The sequence below is a fragment of the Schistocerca nitens genome, chromosome 5 (genome assembly GCF_023898315.1).
Source record: "Schistocerca nitens isolate TAMUIC-IGC-003100 chromosome 5, iqSchNite1.1, whole genome shotgun sequence".
Classification (NCBI taxonomy): Eukaryota; Metazoa; Arthropoda; class Insecta; order Orthoptera; family Acrididae; genus Schistocerca; species Schistocerca nitens.
The window spans coordinates 748,775,004-748,796,607 of record NC_064618.1 but is presented as its reverse complement, the minus strand read 5'-3'; the positions used below and the strand labels follow the sequence as shown (position 1 = coordinate 748,796,607).

The following is a 21,604-nucleotide window of genomic DNA, read 5'->3' as shown; positions in this document are numbered from 1 at the left end:
TCCACGCTCTACCGACGGAACCCCTTGCTACTTTTTTGTGTGCGATTGCGTGAAAGATTCAGTGTTTACACCTCTTCCTACCAACAAAGCTACCAGAACTGCGAGCTCGCACCAACAGTGATTTTGAACATACTGATAGGGACATGCTGCGCCGAACGTGATATGAGCTCGATTATCGACTTGATATCTGCAGAATCAGTGTTTTTCTATATGTATGGCAAGCCCGGTGACACTATGTCAAATAATATAGTTACAACAAATATGTGAAAACGCGTCAATCATTTGTAATAACCCTATATCACGTTACATTGTCGTTTATAATTGAAAACCAACCCTTCATCTAATTACAGTCTAATATTTTTATGAACCAAATCTTTTAATGGAACGTGCTTAAAACTTCAGAGGGAGGACATTTTAAAAGTAATTCTCAGTTATACTTGCGTATGATATTTCGACACATTCGTCCGTGACTCCTTGGAAGATTCCTCTGAGTTCACTTTGGTGTTACGGTGCTCTGCTAGTTCATATTAAATACTATTGCTGACTGAGGAAAATTAACGTATCTGTTAAATGAAAGCCGCGATGTGCTATTAGACTGAGCCTTTTCTGTACACTTTACTGACGTGAGCTTCTGGTGGTGGAGGTGGCGAACTGCGAGCCGTCGTTCTCGGGCTTCAAGCTGGACGTGTGGAGCTGCGGCGTGACGCTGTACTGCATGCTGCTGGGCGTCCACCCCTTCCTGGAGGGTTGCACCAGCGTCTACCAGCTGCAGACGCGCATCGCCCACTACCAGGTGAAACTCACAGCGCGTTACCACACACGAGCGGTGGTAATTGTTTGAATTATCAGGCACAAAAATGTTTTTGTTTGTTTGGAGGTTCGTGTCTGCAGTTCTGGTACAGACTGGAATCCACGCGCCACAGTTTAGCAGTACGCCGCTAGAGATGCAATCTCCGCTTTATCAGTGAGGTGCGCTATTTAGTTTTTGTCACCTCTGCGGTTCTATGGTGTCGCGATTTCAACGTGTATTACGGCTGCAGACATTTGCTCGTTAACGAACAAAAAAAAAGAAAAAAAAGAAAAAGAGGCATAACACTGAAACTTCCTGGCAGATTAAAACTGTGTGCCGGACCGAGACTCGAACTCGGGACCTTTTGCCTTTCGCGGTCAAGTTCTCTACCAAATGAGCTACCCAAGCACGACTCACGCCCCCTCCTCACAGCTTCACCTCCGCCAGTATCTCGTCTCCTACTTTCCAAACTTCACAGAAGCTCTCCTGCGAACCTTGCAGAACTAGCACTCCCGGAAGAAAGGATATTGTGGAGACAAGGCTTAGCCAGGGGGATGTTTCCAGAATGAGATTTTCACTCTGCAAAGTTTGGAAGGTAGGAGACGAGGTACTGGCAGAAGTAAAGCTGTGAGGACAAGGTGTGAGTCGTGCTTGGGTAGCTCAGTTGGTAGAGAACTTGTCCGCGAAAGGCAAAAGGTCCCGAGTTCGAGTCTCGGTCCGGCATACAGTTTTAATCTGCCAGGAAGCTACATATCAGCGCACACTCCGCTGCAAAGTGAAAATCTCATTCTGGAGGCATAACACTGTTTGTTTCCAAGTGAGAAGTGAGAATTAAAACCTTGTAACTACCATTCGTAATTAGACACGCTTTCTTCCCATTGATAAAGCACGATATTTCCTGTTCTTGTTTACAATTATCTCCTGATATTCGTCCTAAAGCACGATATTTGATGTTCTTGTTTACAATTATCTCCCGATATTCGGCCCGTACAGAGTTTTCGAATAATCCTACTCGAAACCTGTACTGTAGTTAGTCTTCGGAGGAACGTTTTTTCGGTGCAAGCATTATGCAGGGTGCTCCGAAACAGTCTGAATATGCCTGTATGGATGTTACAGGGACGTTGTGCTGTGAGCAGTAATTATCAAGAAAACAATTCGATACGTTGCGCCGCTTTCGAATTAATTAGCACTGGAATTAGACGTCAGGCCGTCGCGCACACAAATTCAAGCCATCCGTCAGAGACGGTGTTGCCAGAAGTATTCTTCGTTTGGTTTCCTAAAACGGAACAAGAGAGTGACACAAATATTAGACATGGGATGGTAGTAAGGATCGAACCCAAGCCAAAGACTGAGCAGTCTCGTGCACTGTCTTCTAGGCTGAGAGAGCAATTGACACTAACTGCATCTGGAGGGCCGCTCCAATCTGCGCGCGCAAAGCCCTGACAGGCTAACTTTACTTTTAATTAGCTCGGAAACGGTACAACGTATCGAATGCTTTTCTTAACAGGAACAACCTACCCTGCAACATCCTTACAAGGTTCGTAGGCTGTTTCTGACCACTCTGTTCAGGATGATTCGGTTACACACCTTCAGGGGTGATGGAAAACCGTAAATGTATCAATTTGAGGTAAGGGACCCTGGTCCGGAAACGACCGAGTAGAAAATTCTAAGCGAAAACCGTTCTGATACCTTTGACAGTGGAATACATGTACCGGTACTGTTGTTGCTAAGATTGCAGGGTAGGCAACTTTCAGAGGCGATAGTAGCGATCCAAAGAAAGAAGAAAAAAAAATCCAGTAAATATAGGGTCTAAGACGATATGGTACCTTCCAGTCTTGTAATGGGTAAAGCAGAGAGACAATCGGAGCATTAATCTTCTTTTCCTTTTACAGTCACCACATGACGAACTGCAGCTTTAGTAAATCCTACTACGTAATCCTATTACGTATCTTTCAACGGGAGCTTGTTAATTTGCGTGGACTGGCGCTTTTTAAACGCCGCGTCAGATTCTGTGTAGGCTGTCCTCGGAAAAAAGGATCGTGTAATATAGAGGACGTCCGGAAAGAATATGTAATATCGCTTAAGTCTGAAATACAAGCACACGCAGAAAACATTAATCACAAACATCTGTGCCCAGGTGACAGCCGACCGCACCAGATAGTGTGCAAGTCGACGACAAGCTATCTCTATCATCTGACCACAGAGCTGTGTGACACGTTTTCTCCAGTGTGCTTGTATTTCAGGCTTAAACGGTCGAAGAGTTCTGAGGATTACTATTGTAAATAAGTAGTCGCTGCTGTGGTGTGACTGAGCTAGAGCACTGCATCCCAGCGGCAGGGCGAGTCAGTGGCAGTCGTTCCCCATTACTCACTATGCACAAGGTTCAGTCTTTCACGCTTGCGAGTGTGCGAGCACATGGCGAGTTCGATCTAAAGGTGGCCACACACGTAACTGCATGCTTGACAGGTACGCTCGCGCTAGTGTTTTTCGCAAGCACGCACGCGCCTCCCCACGGTACGAGCATCTACATCTACATACAGGGTGTTTCAAAAATGACCGGTATATTTGAAACGGCAATAAAAACTAAACGAGCAGCGATAGAAATACACCGTTTGTTGCAATATGCTTGGGACAACAGTACATTTTCAGGCGGACAAACTTTCGAAATTACAGTAGTTACAATTTTCAACAACAGATGGCGCTGCAAGTGATGTGAAAGATATAGAAGACAATGCAGTCTGTGGGTGCGCCATTCTGTACGTCGTCTTTCTGCTGTAAGCGTGTGCTGTTCACAACGTGCAAGTGTGCTGTAGACAACATGGTTTATTCCTTAGAACAGAGGATTTTTCTGGTGTTGGAATTCCACCGCCTAGAACACAGTGTTGTTGCAACAAGACGAAGTTTTCGACGGAGGTTTAATGTAACCAAAGGACCGAAAAGCGATACAATAAAGGATCTGTTTGAAAAATTTCAACGGACTGGGAACGTGACGGATGAACGTGCTGGAAAGGTAGGGCGACCGCGTACGGCAACCACAGAGGGCAACGCGCAGCTAGTGCAGCAGGTGATCCAACAGCGGCCTCGGGTTTCCGTTCGCCGTGTTGCAGCTGCGGTCCAAATGACGCCAACGTCCACGTATCGTCTCATGCGCCAGAGTTTACACCTCTATCCATACAAAATTCAAACGCGGCAACCCCTCAGCGCCGCTACCATTGCTGCACGAGAGACATTCGCTAACGATATAGTGCACAGGATTGATGACGGCGATATGCATGTGGGCAGCATTTGGTTTACTGACGAAGCTTATTTTTACCTGGACGGCTTCGTCAATAAACAGAACTGGCGCATATGGGGAACCGAAAAGCCCCATATTGCAGTCCCATCGTCCCTGCATCCTCAAAAAGTATTGGTCTGGGCCGCCATTTCTTCCAAAGGAATCATTGGCCCATTTTTCAGATCCGAAACGATTACTGCATCACGCTATCTGGACATTCTTCGTGAATTTGTGGCGGTACAAACTGCCTTAGACGACACTGCGAACACCTCGTGGTTTATGCAAGATGGTGCCCGGCCACATCGCACGGCCGACGTCTTTAATTTCCTGAATGAATATTTCGATGATCGTGTGATTGCTTTGGGCTATCCGAAACATACAGGAGGCGGCGTGGATTGGCCTCCCTATTCGCCAGACATGAACCCCTGTGACTTCTTTCTGTGGGGACACTTGAAAGACCAGGTGTACCGCCAGAATCCAGAAACAATTGAACAGCTGAAGCAGTACATCTCATCTGTATGTGAAGCCATTCCGCCAGACACGTTGTCAAAGGTTTCGGGTAATTTCATTCAGAGACTACGCCATATTATTGCTACGCATGGTGGATATGTGGAAAATATCGTACTATAGAGTTTCCCAGACCGCAGCGCCATCTGTTGTTGAAAATTGTAACTACTGTAATTTCGAAAGTTTGTCTGCCTGAAAATGTACTGTTGTCCCAAGCCGTTTCAAATATACCGGTCATTTTTTAAACACCCTGTATATACTCCGCTAGCCACGAAGCGGTGAGTGGCGGAAGTCATAATTCGCCCCCCCCCCCCCCTCCCTCTGTTCCACTCGCGGATCGCGCGAGGGAAAAACGACTGTCTGACCGGCTATGGGACTTAACTGCTGAGGTCATCAGTCCCCTAGAACTTAGAACTACTTAAACCTAACTAACCTAAGGACATCACACACATCCATGGCCGAGGCGGGACTCGAACCTGCGACCGTAGTGGTCGTACGGTTCCAGACTGTAGCGCCTAGAACCGCTCGGCCACTCCGGCCGGCCAGGGTCCGTGGATCCATGAGGTTGTCTCCATACCCGTACTCGTCCATCCGCTCTATAGAATTTGAAACGACACTTGTCCGGCGAGGCAGTATGTTTCCAGTCATCAACAGTCTAATGTCGGTGTTGGCGGGCCCAGGCAACGCGCAAAGCTTTGCGTCGTGCAATCATCAAGGTACACGAGTGGGCCTTTGGTTCCGAAATCCGATACCGATGATGTTTCGTTGAGTGGTTCGCATGCTGACACTTGTTGGTGGCCCAGCACTGAAATCTGCAGCAGTTTGCGGAAGGGTTGCACTTCTGACACGTTGAACTATTCTCTTCAGTCGTCGTTGGTCCCGTTCTTGCAGGATCTTTCTCCGACCGCAGCATGTCGGAGATCTGATGTTTTACCGGATTCCTGGTATTGACGGTACACTCGTGAAATGGTCATACGGGAAAATCCCCATCCCCGTGCAACGACTATAACACGTTCAAACTCACTTAAATCTTGATTACCTGCCATTGTAGCAGCAGTAACCGATCTAACATCTGCGCCAGACACTTGTTGTCTTATACAGGGTGTTACAAAAAGGTACGGCCAAACTTTCCGGAAACGTTCCTCACACACAAAGAAAGAAAATATGTTATGTGGACATGTGTCCGGAAACGCTTACTTTCCATGTCAGAGCTCATTTTATTACTTCTCTTCAAATCACATTAATCATGGAATGGAAACACACAGCAACAGAACGTACCAGCGTGACTTCAAACACTTTGTTACAGGAAATGTTCAAAATGTCCTCCGTTAGCGAGGATACATGCATCCACCCTCCGTCGCATGGAATCCCTGATGCGCTGATGCAGCCCTGGAGAATGGCGTATTGTATCACAGCCGTCCACAATACGAGCACGAAGAGTCTCTACATTTGGTACCGGGGTTGCGTAGACAAGAGCTTTCAAATGCCCCCATAAATGAAAGTCAAGATGGTTGAGGTCAGGAGAGCGCGGAGGCCATGGAATTGGTCCGCCTCTACCAATCCATCGGTCACCGAATCTGTCGTTGAGAAGCGTAGGAACACTTCGACTGAAATGTGCAGTAGCTCCATCGTGCATGAACCACGTGTTGTGTCGTACTTGTAAAGGCACATGTTCTAGCAGCACAGGTAGAGTATCCCGTATGAAATCATGATAACGTGCTCCATTGAGCGTAGTTGGAAGAACCTGTTGATGCTACGTACTGATGTGCTTGATGCTAGTACTGTAGAGCAATGAGTCGCATGTCAACACAAGCACCGAAGTCAACATTAACTTCCTTCAATTGGGCCAACTGGCGGTGAATCGAGGAACTACAGTACATACTGACGAAACTAAAATGAGCTCTAACATGGAAATTAAGCTTTTCCGGACACATGTCCACATAACATCTTTTCTTTATTTGTGTGTGAGGAATGTTTCCTGAAAGTTTGGCCGTACCTTTTTGTAACACGCTGTATACGCGCAGCGGACCGCAGCGCCGTATTCTACCTATTTACATGTCTCTATATTTGAATACGCATGGCTACAGCAGTGTTTTGGAGCTTCAGTGTATATCGACCCCGTCAAGGCCAAGTCTGGTTACGGCATTTGCCGTGTTCTCCTGTGCGACCGTGCGCGGCCAGTGACAGAGAGAGCTGGTGTGGCGGCAGGTGACGTTCCCGAGCAGCCTGGAGGCGGTGTCTGAGGAAGTGCTGCGCGGGCTGATGGCGCGCCTGCCGGCGGAGCGCTGGTCGGCGGACCGGCTGTCGCAGCACGCGTGGCTGGTGCGCGCCGCGCCGCCGCCGCCGCTGCCCGCCGCCGCCGCCCTCGCCGCACCGCCCACCAGGGGCGCCTCCGCGCTGCTGGCGCCGCCCTCGCCGCGCGCCGCCGGCGACGGCCTGCCGCCCCCGCCACCACCTCCGCCGCCCCCGCCTCCTCCCCCTCCACCTCGTCCTCCGCCGCCGCCGCCCCGACAGCCCGCAGCAACCCCCGCCCCCGTCAAAGCCGAGGCGCGTAGGCGGCGCCGAGGGTGTCTCCTGTCGTGACCACTGTACTAACCGCATTAAAGTCTGTTCCACGCCACGCTTGTCTTTCTGTGTTTTGATTCTACTCACGTACTGCTAGCCACGGATTGTAGAACACACGCTGCGGATGACGAGGTGTGTGCGCAGCAGCAACCCCCGCCGCTGGGGTCAGCGTGAACCCAACCAGCGGTCAAACAAATGGTTCAAATGGCTCTGAGCACTATGGGACTTAACATCTGAGTTTGGTTTTGGTTTTTTTTTCGCATATCATGTCGTTTCTGAAAACCCAGGTTCTACTCTGCGGGAATCAACACGGAATCCGAAAACAGCGATCGTGTGAGACCCAACTCGCTTTATTTGTTCATGAGACCCAGAAAATATTAGATACCGGATCCCTGGTAGATGCCATTTTCCTTGACTTCCGGAAGGCGTTCGATACAGTTCCTCACTGTCGCCTGATAAACAAAGTAAGAGCCTACGGAATATCAGACCAGCTGTGTGGCTGGTTCAAAAATGGCTCTGAGCACTATGCGACTTAACTTCTGAGGTTATCAGTCGCCTAGAACTTAGAACTAATTAAAATTAACTAACCTAAGGACATCACACACATCCATGCCCGAGGCAAGATTCGAACCTGCGACCGTAGCGGTCACTCGGTTCCAGACTGTAGCGCCTAGAACCGCACGGCCACTCCGGCCGACTGTGTGGCTGGATTGAAGAGTTTATAGCAAACAGAGCACAGCATGTTTTTCTCAATGGAGAGACGTCTACAAACGTTAAAGTAACCTCTGGCGTGCCACAGGGGAGTGTAATGGGACCATTGCTTTTCTCAATATATATGAATTACTTAGTAGATAGTGTCGGAAGTTCCATGCGGCTTTTCGCGGATGATGCTGTAGTATACAGAGAAGTTGCAGCATTAGAAAATTGCAGCGAAATGCAGGAAGATCTGCAGCGGATAGGCACTTGGTGCAGGGAGTGGCAACTGACCCTTACCATATACAAATGTAATGTATTGCGAATACATCGAATGAAGGGTCCTTTATTGTATGATTATATGATAGCGGAACAAACACTGGTAGCAGTTACTTCTGTAAAATATCTGGAAGTATGCGTGCGGAACGATTTGAAGTGGAATGATCATGTAAAATTAATTGTTGGTAAGGCGGGTACCAGGTTGAGATTCATTGGGAGAGTCCTTAGAAAATGTAGTCCATCAACAAAGGATGTGGCTTACAAAACACTCGTTCGATCTATACTTGGGTGTTGCTCATCAGTGTGGATCCGTACCAGGCCTGGTTGACAAAGGAGATAGAGAAGATCCAAAGAAGAGTGGCGCGTTCGTCACAGGGTTATCTGGTAAGCGTGATAGCGTTACGGAGATGTTTAGCAAACTCAGGTGACAGACTCTGCAAGAGAGGCGCTCTGCATCGCGGTGTAGCTTGCTCGCCAGGTTTCGAGAGAGTACGTTTCTGGGTGAGGTATCAAATATATTGCTTCCCCCTACTTATACCTCCCGAGGAGATCACGAATGTAAAATTAGAGATTCGAGCGCGCACGGAGGCTTTCCGGCAGTCGTTCTTCCCGCGAACCATACGCGACTGGAACAGGAAAGGGGGGTAATGACAGTGGCACGTAAAGTGCCCTCCGCCACACACCGTTAGGTGGCTTGCGGAGTATAAACGTAGATGTAGATGTAGAGGTCATCAGTCCCCTAGACTTAGAACTACTTAAACCTAACCAACCTAAGGATATCACACACATCCATGCCCGAGGCATGATTCGAACCTGCGACCGTAGCAGCCGCGTGGTTCCAGGCTGAAGCGCCTAGAACCGCTCGGCCACAGCGGCCGGGACCAGCGGTCAGTAGCTCTCCATTGCCATAGCATATTCTGTAGTAATTTACGAGCGAAAACAAGGCTGTTCGCGGCAGTGTGAATTTTTTTTTTTTTTTTTTTTTTTGTTAATGGCGATTGAGTTCAGAGCTACGTCGTAATTATCACTGGATTTTTAGATTAAGTTTGTAAGGGAAAAATAAAGGCTTGCTGCCCTATCGCCAATTGTACTAACCACACAGACAACTAAATAAGTTAGGAAACAAGTGCCGTTTCCTAAATTCAACGAGACGAATGGAAAATAGATAAATGCTTGTGAACCTGCAGATTCGTTTTCAGTTCAAAATACGGTTTTTGTGTCTGCTCATTACATTTCGCTCATTCGGATTATGAAAGGGATGGTAAAAATCAACCGCTGATATCCCTTCGAAAAGCAAGTTAAAGATTATTCCAACTCTAAATCTACCATCCTCCGGTGCTGATTTAGGGCGTAGTAAAGACCCTGATAATGAGAGAAATATTCGAGCCCAAAAACGAAGCTACCTTAAAGAAGCAGAATGTATTTTACGGGTAAACAGATTACCAACTCAATGAAGAAATTACCACTAAACAAAACATAAACGTGGAAACAAACATTGCTTTAACTTCAATAGTGCGTTCTTACGCGAACAACTAGAAATTATGGAAACAGAAATAAAAGACCTTAGGTAAAAGAATGCAGATTTGCAAGACCATCTCTCTCGATGTGGGGTTCAGTTACATGAAATTAAGATGGGTTCAAAAAGTGATTCAGGGCTCTCTGATTGTGAGCAACAAAAGAAGGTGTACTGACTGGCCATCTCAAGACACTGCACAGGCTGCAACTCTACGTTGCCTACCTTATAAAGCGTTATCTTTTGTCAGAGGCTTATGGAAATATACTCTTTTTAGTGAAGTTGCTGTTAAAAAGAAGACTCAGGCAATTTAGCGTTCCACGTGGTTTTATATTGGTTTAAGCCTTAGTGTTTTGAAAACCCAATCTTATTAACAAAATGCAAAGAAAACCCCGCCGGCCGTGGTGACCGAGCGGTTCTAGGCGCTTCAACCCGGAACCGCGCAACTGTTACGGTCGCAGGTACGAATCCTGCCTCGGGCATGGATGTGTGTGTGATGTCCTTAGGTTAGTTCGATTTAAGTAGTTCTAAGTTCTAGGGGACTGATGACCTCAGATGTTAAGTCCCATAGTGCTCAGAGCCATTTCAACCATTTGAAGAAAACCCAGTTCGGAGGCATACATTAGCATTTCACCGAATATAGAAGAAAATAGTCATACATATGGCATAATAATAATAAAACCTGGAAAACCTCCATTACATTCATACCTGCGTATGAGTTAAATATGTGCCCGCCGTGTGCCTATAAGCTTCAATGCACTGCAGCTTGGCGCGAGGGTTCACGGTGACGTCACACCTCACAGCCCGCCTGCGAGTAATCCCTACCATGTATTGTAGTATCTGTGCTGCAATCCGATGCGTTTGCATAGGTCTAATAGTTCCGACAGTTCTGCCGTCCTATGACCGACTGTAGTAGATTTGGGTATAATCGAGTACCATTTACATTTTTACCGTAATTTACTACCGAAATGATTGAAACGCCCAAAACGAGTACATATTGTAGATTACTGTAATAATTTCTGAAAAAGTATTTTCAAACGTTTCTTTTGTAAAAAAAATAAATGAAATAAAAAAGGATCAAATCGAGGGTACTATGATATAGTCGCGTAATATGGAAAAGAGAGTTGAAAATGTAGAGAACAGACTACATTTGGCAAAAAAAGAGATGTAACTGGAGTTTGAAAATACGTTATGTGTAATGCAGGGTGGTTATAATTAAACTTTCGCTACTTGAACCTGTACTAGACGCAAAACATTTCACTGTATCGATATTTATTTATTTATTTATTACTGTACGGATATCCGACTTTATAGGAGTGATGTTCAGATTGTGACCTGCAGGATTTGCGGCGTTAGTAACGTTAATGTGATGACTTGCCATTAGGTGCCGGTACAGGTGCGGTGACATAGGACTGAAACACAAGCATCTGTGTCGACTACAGTTGGAGAAAGTCAGCAAGGGTCTCGACAAGGTGAGAAGGGCATTACTCGTAAAGCTGCTTTAACAAAATAACAGCAATGGTGCTGCTCTTCGGGAGTATCGAAGCTTTAAAGGAATGCCGAGAGGTCGTCTTACCGAACCAGGTTTGAAGAACATGATTCGGAAATTCAAATTAATTAGCGATTTGAGAATTGCTCCTGGTAGAGGCCGACGGCCAACTGCGACATAAATTATTGAAGACGTTACTGTTACAATAGCTGAGAATGCTACACTCAGTGTGAGATCTTCAAGCAGTGGACAAGCTTTGTCACGACAGCTGAACATTTCATAGTCCACCGTTCGAAAAAGAGCTGCGAACAACTGTTAAATGGTACCTGTGCTGCGGTTCCAGATTGTCGAAGGTGCTGACGATCGTCACAATTAGCAACGTTTGTAAAATGATTCAAATGGCTCTGAGCACTATGGGACTTAACATCTGGGGTCATCAGTTCCATAGAACTTAGAACTACTTAAACCTAACTAACCTAAGGACATCACACACAACCATGCCCGAGGCAGGATTCGAACCTGCGACCGTAGCGGTCGCGCGGTTCCAGACTGAAGCGCCTAGAACCGCGCGGCCACACCGGCCGGTGAGCAACGTTTATAACCTGGTAAACAATTAACAAGTGTCACCCTCTCATTTGGGAATTAAAAATGTGTTTTCTTCAAGGGTTTATTCGTTATTTCTCTTCCATGTGTCCTTACAGTTGCTTCCACAAAGTTTTTTTTTTTTATGGAGATCCTCTCAAGTAGCGAAAATTTAATTCTAACGACTCTGCACGATACGTAATAGGCCTACAGATTTGCAACTTAGTAAGCTAACTTATTTTATTTGCAGAAATCACAAATATAATTTCCCTTATCTGCGCCAGCACAATCGAAGTGCACTCACATAGCACCTAGATCCCTCTTTCTTCATCTACCGTACAGTAGATGGTACGAAATCCATTTTAGACCATACATCAGGATGGAAAGATACATCATTGCCACTGGAGTCACACTTCGAAGTAAATTGTAAATTCTTGATGAGTCGCTGTCTGTGCTTTGGAGGTTTCTGGTTTCTTCATTTACACTACCCAACACCCATTTGGAGATATATCTTGTCTGTCACTGAAGAAAAAGTAACCAACTAAAAGCAGACATTGGATAATAAATTGATATCTTGGAAACTTCCAGGCAGGTCAAAACTGTTCCGGACCGAGATTCGAACTCTGGACCTATGCCTTTCGCGGGCAAGTGCTCTACTGACTAAGCTATTCAAGCACGAATAACGACCCCTCCTCACAGATATACTACCACTAGCACATCGTCCACTACGTTCGAAACTTCACAGAAGTTCTCCTGCGAAACTAGAGCGACTAGTACTCCTGGAAGAAAGAATACTGCGGAGATGTGGCTGAGCGACAGCCTGGGGGATGTTTCCAGAATGAAACGGAACATTCTGGTATTCTGTGAATGGCTATTACATTTAATCTCTAAGTCTTAACACACACCAAGGTTTCATACAAATTTTTGAAAACTTAACCTGCAGAGATTTCACGTAACTGAAACAAACTTTTTCGTACAGCGAAAAAAACAAAGCCGGCAAGCAGTCTGCGTTCACTACACAGCGTCACGGGACCCCTCAGAAGTGGTGCGCGGTATTCCAAATCGTCCAGTTATTCCATAATACCTGAATCTTCTCTCCTTAGTGCTGAGGTGTTGAATTTAGCTAAGCCCACACATTAGGCAGCAATCTGGTAGCGAAGTATTTAATTCGAGGTCCACAATGGAAATTCAGTTAATTATAAAATAACGGTACATCAGTGCAGCATTTAAAGGTTCTAAAAAGAGTACCTTACAGTAGTTTATTGTCATAAAATGCTCTCTTTTAGACCACGGCTGATTAAAATCAGTTATACTTGACAGAATACAATTAAGGAACAATTAGCATCGTACCACCACTGCGATTATAATAAAAGAGACAGTCATATATCTGGGTGGCATTTACCGAGTGTTTTAATTATAGCAGACTATTACTGGCAAGCGGACTAGTACTGGATTGCTAAAGTCCACATCATACCCATGCTGTTCGTAGGCATAAGGCGTGCTAATGACAACTCAAAACGGCTCTGAGCACTATGGGTCTTAACTGCTGTGGTCATCAGTCCCCTAGAACTTAGAACTACTTAAACCTAACTAACCTAAGGACATCACACACATCCATGTCCGCGCAGGATTCGAACCTGCGACCGTAGCGGTCACGCGGTTCCAGACTGTAGCGCCTAGAACCGCACGGCCACTCCGATCGGTCAATGACAACTCATATGATGGAGCACTCCCTGAGTGGGACATTCCCCAGCGGCATGCATACTACGCGATAAAGTTCTGTGTGTGTGTGTGTGTGTGTGTGTGTGTGTGTGTGTGTGTGTGTGTGTTGCGAGTCACAAGACTAATTCATGGAACTGTTACCCCATCGGCAGTGACAACCCTGCACTGTAGATTCAGGAACATTTAGATTTTAGGTAGTGACATCAGATCGGTACGGAAACTCTAGGCAGTGACAATTCTTGAAGTATCAAGGTGTGTTCGAAGGTACGTAAGTGACCTGCATCATATTTTTCGAAGTGGGTTTTACCGCAGGAAAAATCATAAATGGCAGTGCTGCAGAAGTATTTGAAAGCTGCCGCAGGAATTTTGACTCCGCGTCATTACCGTCAAAGCATCTCACCAGAAGAAAAAAGTGTTCAGTAGATTTCTTTGGTTATGAACGTAGTCCTAGTAAAATTGCTCCAGTGGATCAGGTTATTGGAGCATATGGGTAGGAATGCTTTTAGTGGACACCGCGGACTGAAATGTTAACGTATGAACGTATGGAAAATTTCCCCAACATATGACACTGCATCATTTCGACGAACTTTTTTTTTAAAAAAAAAAAAAAAAAGAAGAAGAAGACATCGTATTCATGGTGCAGGCTTTAAGTCCCTCTAGTGATTGTACAGTACATCGTTTGCTAGAACGTCATCTGATTTCATCATTTCTTAGTAATAAACATAATAAATCGACAGTTCGTTGGTTCTCCCTCTCTCTCCTTCCCTACCCTCCCCGTCGCGGTTCATGTAAGAGTCATAACAACTCTAAGGTAATAATTTTGTAAGTTCACCTGACCTGATTGGTATGAAACCTATGGTAACGCGTGAAATAAACGTGTGTCACAGAATCAGAGCGTCCCATGTAGCGTTATCTAATCTACTCTCAGACTGGCTTCGGACAATGTCTTTTCATCAGAATCGCTTCTAAACGTACGGAACAATAAGTAAGTTGGATTTCGGCAAAAATCTAATGGACATATTGAAGACTTTTTACGATCCGTCCTCTGTACTGAGTTCTCAAGTTCGATCTTGCTCTGGGAATGAGGAAAGCTCTGAGCGAGGTGATAGTTGTCAGAGTCTGGCCCCAAGGCCGGTAGTCAGTAAGCGCATTCATTACCCGCCGAGCGCTAATGGCGGCCTTGCTCTGTACATGGAAGCTTGCACGGCCACACCTAGGACCCTGGGCGCGCAGCAATCAACCGCTGGATGCTCTGCTTATGCATGCATGCATGCATGCCAGTCGCCGTTTAAGTCGTCGTCGCTTCCCGCCAACATTCTAATCGCAGCTTCGAGACAGACGGAAATAAATTCCCGCATGTTTGGTCCGCAAGCTTAACTATGTCAGCTGCATCCGTAATGTCTCACACTCAGCTGTTCTAGTCGCTCAGTCCGGAACCGCGCAACTGCTACGGTCGCAGGTTCGAATCCTGCCTAGGGCGTGGATGTGTGTGATGTCCTTAAGTTAGTTAGGTTTAAGTAGTGCTAAGTTCTAGGGGACTGATGACCACAGATGTTAAGTCCCATAGTGCTCAGAGCCATTTGAACCATTTTTATTCTATACCTTTCGACTACGTGATAGGCAATCACTAATAAACGTCAGTATTATCTAAGAGTATTCGTCCGTAGCGACTGAAGGTCGAACGACCTCATTAGCAAAGGCAGATGCCAAATGCAGAGTTATTGAAAGAATGCTAAAGAACTGTAACTCAACCATGAAAGAAGTCGCTTAAAAAAACGTTTACACTAATTCTTGAGTATGGTTAATCGGTGTCGGACACTGATACACAGCACTCCGTCTTCAGGCCACAAGTGGCCCATCGGGACCATCCGACCGCCGTGTCATCCTGAGATAAGGATGCGGATTGGAGGGGCGTGTGGTCAGCACACCGCTCTCCCGGTCGTTACGTTGGTTTTCTTTGACCGGAACCGCTACTATTCGGTCGAGTAGCTCCTCAATTGGCATCACGAGGCTGAGTGCACCCCGAAAAATGGCAACAGCGCATGGTGGCCCGGATGGTCACCCATCCAAGTGCCGGCCATGCCCGACAGCGCTTAACTTCGGTGATCTGACGGGAACCGGTGTATCCCCTGCGGCAATGCCGTTGCCGCACGCTGATACACAGGGTGGTTGCAATTAAACTATCGACAGAGCCCCATGAAAAACCAGGGATCTTTGAACAGTGGGAACCTTGTGGAAACATTGGTAAGGACATGCGCAAGAGAAAGAGTAAATCACACATTTTAATTTCCACATGATACGGTAACGTTTCTTAATTGCGTAACACCTTTATGTTCCACATTACAAACGCTGCTTAACTTGACGACCGTTTGCGTCCACGAAAGCCTGGAACCGCACTGGAGATAGCATTTGACAACTGTTCGTAGCACTTGACGTCCGAGCTGGTCCCACACACGTTTTATCGTGGACGGATCTGGGAATGTTGCTGGCCGCGGATGTACCTCAATATAACGCAGACAGTTCAAAGAGACTCGTGCTATGTATGACGAGCATTGTCCTGTTGGAAAACAGCACGATGATACTGTCACACGAGGACGCAGGGGTCTGCCTCATTTCAAATACATTGCAGTGTGCAAACGTTCGCCTTGTCATTACCTGAGTAGCCCAATCATACATGCAGTTAATCTGCTATTTTATACCATTGTTTCATTCTTTGTCGTATTTAGTTTGTATTTATAATAATAATGCTAATTATTATTATTAACTATTAACGCTTCCTTAAGCCATCTATGGACCTTCCTTTGGTAGCCTTTACGTTATTTTTCACTCTCCTGCTTCCACGTTCTGCCAGTATTTGTTCATGTTTTTGCTGACTTCTTTCATCTCCTCTAACTTTCCCGAGCTGTTGTCTTTTACTATATTTTCCCCCGTCTCCCAGAAACCGATGAACTTTCTCACCCGCCGTCTAAATTTACTTCAGTTCAATATGTCCAGCTGTTCTATTCTTAACTTGGCGTGCTCATTTCTCACTGCTCGGAACCGTTCTAGCTCCGTTTTCTTTGAGTTAAACAAGCTGAAAACCTTTCCTGAATGTGTTATCGTCCGTTTACACATGAGACCATTAAATTTTAGTTACTAGTATTCATTTTTAGTGGCTCATTCATTTTTACACTGTATTGATGTGCTGATAACGTCCTAAACAGTAAGTTACACTCAGTGAACTGTGTTCTCTGAGAACCCGATGAACTGTTCCACAGACATTGAGTATAACTCAACAACAGAGCATAATGATATAGTTGTGGGTCCCGTAGGCTCTTCAAGTCCGTTTTGGGATAACACCGATACCCGATATTACTATAAGGACGACATGTACAGACTTCTTTCTGTTGCCACATGCCATTTAGATTATTTTTCCGCATCCCTGAATTTGCCCGGCTCCGTATTTAAGATGGTATGCAAATGATGGGTTTTGTGCAATGATATCTATAGAGAAGGTGCCATTATGTGACCGAATTATTTTATATGTTCTTATTCTGTGAATTCAGTAAACTTTACATTTTTTATTTTCTAGAACAATGAGGGGATTATATTTGTTGTATGTAGAGAACTCTTTCATTAATTGATACTCCTGTACACACTTCACGTGGGTTGTTTTAGCCTTTTCAAATATTCCACGGGTGCCAAAATTTTCGATCCGATCCAGTCTGCTATATACTCTACTTCTGATCCACACAATACCTGCGTGTATCATCTATTTCTTGCTCCTTCAGGCTATACTTCCGGCTGTTCCTTGTCGCAACGTCCTGATCTCCTGACTCGCAAACCTGCATGCGTCAATCAGTTGTTTGTTGCTTGCAAATCGATATGAACATGGTTCAGGACGATCACATGTTTTCCTTGTTCTTCTCTAATCCAGCCATTTTATCTTGTTGTCAATGATTTCTTTATTATTGTTGCTATTAAACATCTTCATCGTGGTTGAAAAGTTCTTTTGAAACCAGCATCTAAACTGTCCTCTTAAGCACTTGATGTTGTATGCCAGATGTTTTCTCATTTTCCTGACAAGGCTCAAATATCATATTCTCTTACAATGCACAGCAAATGTATGAATATGTGTTGTAAACAATACCTTCGAGCTGGTGCATACCTAAGTTTCATCACGATTTAATAGGAAAAATCAGTTCTCCGTAGCACACGTTCCAGATGTTCCATTACATACTTTGAAGGCTTGTAGTGTGAACAAAATAGATACAATTTTGAATAGGAACTCCAGTCAATGAAGAAAATGTGTGTACCACTTTCCTACTTGTTGGGAAATAAAACGTCAGTAAATTATGTGTCATGCTGTAAATTCATAATGTTTGTTCCAGTGATGGCCTTAATTTTCTTTCAGCAGTTAACATTGGGCGTTGTTACAATATACGCCATCTTCGAAGCGAAATGTCCACCAACTTATTGTCGAGCAAGTATTCTTCAGAATTTTATTTTTGTATGCATGTGATTAGACTGCGTGGCTACGTGTAAAAAATTGTTATTAAAAGCATTTGAAAGACATGAGATAGAGAGAGAGCGAGAGACAGAGACAGAGAGAGACGCTGAAATACAGTGTTTTTATGTTGCTAAGTGTGCAAAAATTATTTCTTGTGGCCTTTGCCTCAAATGAAAGATAGGGTTCGTTAAGGTGATGGTCTTAATATACATATGGGTATCGTGAGTTCTGTACTGTTATTTTTTAATTACTGAATTGAAACGCTCCTTTAAATAATGAAATCTGTCTTCAGTATTTTGTGTCGCTTCAACCAACTGTATCGGATCAGCATTCGAATTCCGCTGCATGTGAGAATATGAAATACTGTGAGTTCGTTGTTAATCTGCGTTCTGTAAAGTTTGGAGGGTAGGAGACGAGATACTGGCAGAATTAAAGCTGTGAGTACCGGGCGTGAGTCGTGCTTCGGTAGCTCAGTTGGTAGAGCACTTGCCCGCGAAAGGCAAAGGTCCCGAGTTCGAGTCTCGGTCGGGCACACAGTTTTAATCTGCCAGGAAGTTTCATATCAGCGCACACTCCGCTGCAGAGTGAAAATCTCATTGTGGAAACATGTATTTAATTATCTTTCTGTGCTACATCGGATGAAAATACATGCTCAAAGCATACATATTTTACTCCTGGTGCAGTTCTGTGGGTTTCAACTGCTGACAGAGCGTCCGTAAAATATAGACTAGCAAAAAAAAATGGTTCAAATGGTTCTGAGCAGTATGGGACTTAACATCTGTGGTCATCAGTCCCCTAGAATTTAGAGCTACTTAAACATAACTAACCTAAGGACATCACACACATCCATGCCCCAGGCAGGATTCGAACCTGCGACCGTAGCAGTCGCGCGGTTCCGGACTGAGCGCCTAGAACCGCTAGACCACCGCGGCCGGCTATAGACTAGCAGCAGTAGTTTTGTTCCGTGAGGCGAGCTCAGGTTTCTGAGGGGGAACAGTGCTGTTCGCAAAAAGTGGAGATCCGGTTTGGAGTCTCGGTCCGGTGCAGACTTTTAACGTGTCACGAACATTCAATAAAGTCGTATCGTTTTCATCGGGAACAGGCAAAGGCACGTGCCAAAGGTCGCGCGGGGCAACAAGTCCACCGTTTAAGATGTTCATTGCGTGGGGAACTTCGTACCTGCTAATGAGCGACAGCGCCTTGAGGCCAATCAAAAACAAAAGCGGACTCAACGTGACGTCTCGCCAGAGGTAACCACATTGTCTCATCGTAAAATCAGCCATCATGACTAGAAGTAGAACATGATTTTTACGGTGATATGTCGAAGGTTGCACAGTTCGTTTTAAGATATTTTAAACGAATCCACGATGATTTCACTTGGCAGACAGAGTGAGTGCAGCATGTATATATTACGAATAAAACTTCGTCAGCTATCAGTGTTTCAGTATTTAAAGAATCCCTCCTGTTTTAGGATGGGCAAGTTTTAATCGCCGCTCTTCGTCATAGGCGGTGAAGCAGTCGCACCTGATGGAGGTTATATGGTGACATAAAAGGAAAATACAAATGACTGTCTTAGTAATCAACACAATTTGACGCTACGAAACACCTGAATTTTGCGAGAATATGCTTGACTGCTGATCCACGGAGAAATTCCTCTGTGTTATTAGTACTCCATTAGACATGTCTCACCTCAACACACTGGTCGTGTTGGTTGTTTAGTTTCGAACAAATTCCTTTAAAAAAGTTTAATGTTTTCTGTCCCTTATAAAATAAACCTGTCGCGATATTTTGCTAAGAAAATTTCAGTACTCTATTTGTCTGTGATTTACACTACTGGCCATTAAAATTGGTACACCACGAAGATGACGTGCTACAGAAGCAAAATTTAACGGAGAGGAAGAAGATGCTGTGATATGCAAATGATTAGCTGTTCAGAGCATTCACACAAGGTTGGCGCTGGTGGCGACACCTACAACGTGCTGACATGAGGAAAGTTTCCAACCGATTTCTCATATACAAACAGCAGTTGACCGGCGTTGCCTGGTGAAACGCCGTTGTGATGCCTCGTGTAAGGAGGAAAAATGCGTACCATCACGTTTCCGACTTTGATAAAGGTCGGATTGTAGCCTATCGCGATTGCGGTTTATTGTATCGCGACATTGCTGCTCGCGTTGGTCGAGATCGAATGACTGTTAGCAGAATATGGAATTGGTGGGTTCGGGAGAGTATACGGAACGCCGTGCTGGATCCCAACGGCCTCCTATCACTAGCAGTCGAGATGACAGGCATCTTATCCGCATCGCTATAACGGATCGTGCAGCCACGTCTCGATCCCTGAGTCAACAGATGGGGACGTTTGCAAGACAACAACCATCTGCACGAACAGTTCGACGACGTTTGCAGCAGCATGGACTATCAGCTCGGAGACCATGGCTGCGGTTACCCTTGACGCTGCGTCACAGACAGGAGCGCCTGCGATGGTGTACTCAACGACGAACCTGGGTGCACGAATGGTAAAACGTAATTTTTTCGGATGAATCCAGATTCCGTTTACAGCATCATGATGGTCGCATCCGTGTTTGGCGACATCGCGGTGGACGCACATTGGAAGTGTGTATTCGGCATCGCCATACTGGCGTATCACCTGGCGTGGTGGTATGGGGTGCCATTGGTTACACGTCTCGGTCATCTTTTGTTCGCATTGACGGCACTTTCAACAGTGGACGTTACATTTCAGATGTGTTACGACCCGTGGCTCTACCCCTCATTCGATCCCTGCGAAACCCTACATTTCAGCAGGATAATGCACGACCGCATGTTGCAGGTCCTGTACGGGCCTTTCTGGATACAGAAAATGTTCGACTGCTGCCCTGACCAGCACATTCTCCAGATCTCTCACCAACTGAAAACGTTTGGTCAATGGTGGCCGAGCAACTGGCTCGTCACAATACGCCAGTCACTACTCTTGATGAACTGTGGTATCGTGTTGAAGCTGCATGGGCAGCTGTACCTGTACACGCTATCCAAGCTCTGTTTGACTCAATGCCCAGGCGTATCAAGGCCGTTATCACGGCCAGAGGTGGTATTCTGGTACTGATTTCTCAGGATCTATGCACCCAAATTGCGTGAAAATGTAATCTCATGTCAGTTCTAGTATAATATATTTGTCCAGTGAATACCCGTTTATGATCTGCATTTCCTCTTGGTGTAGCAATTTTTAATGGCCAGTAGTGTACATCTACTCGTATTTGTAAGGGAACTATGGAATCTTGGAGAGCAGTTTTGTTACTCCGTTGCTGTATGCAAGTGAGGAGAAATACTTAATTTTTCAATAGTGGTCATACATGTTTTTCTCTTTATTTAACATTAAGTCCTCTGAGAGGCGCAGATTGGCTATACTCTCTGCCTCCAATTTGCATAGACCCAAAGGAAGCCTATACCCGCCCGTGAAAGTGCGTACGATGTTATACGAATGCTACTGATAGGAGCTAAATGTATATCCGCCTGTGCCTTCGCTTTCAAGCGGTGAAGACTTCTGCAGCTGTGCATGGCACATCTGCCTTGGTGCACTGACAAAATGATTTCGAGAAGAAAGAAGGTAAAATATGGCGATTTGGTGCAAATATAATGTTGGTGCATAAGTTCGTAGCGTTTATGTTTTGGATGTTGGTGTTCCAGCTGCTGTGGGTTTATTTATCAAT

The 21,604-nt window shown here is 45.4% G+C and overlaps 2 protein-coding genes and 1 pseudogene across 2 annotated transcripts in view; 2 read left to right on the top strand and 1 right to left on the bottom strand.

Annotated features, from left to right (window-relative positions):
• LOC126259979 (protein Shroom3) overlaps window positions 1–21,604 on the top strand; it is a 365,788-nt gene that overhangs the window by 70,287 nt on the left and 273,897 nt on the right. The gene's annotated exons all lie outside the window — the stretch shown is intronic.
• LOC126260694 (serine/threonine-protein kinase STK11-like) overlaps window positions 1–21,604 on the top strand; it is a 63,830-nt gene that overhangs the window by 23,466 nt on the left and 18,760 nt on the right. The window contains exons 5-6 of the mRNA XM_049958030.1: window positions 644–793; window positions 6,780–6,923. Of these exons, the coding sequence (XP_049813987.1) occupies window positions 644–793; window positions 6,780–6,923 (294 nt within the window). The remainder of the gene's footprint in view (window positions 1–643; window positions 794–6,779; window positions 6,924–21,604) is intronic.
• LOC126261525 (5S ribosomal RNA) lies at window positions 15,445–15,562 on the bottom strand (annotated as a pseudogene).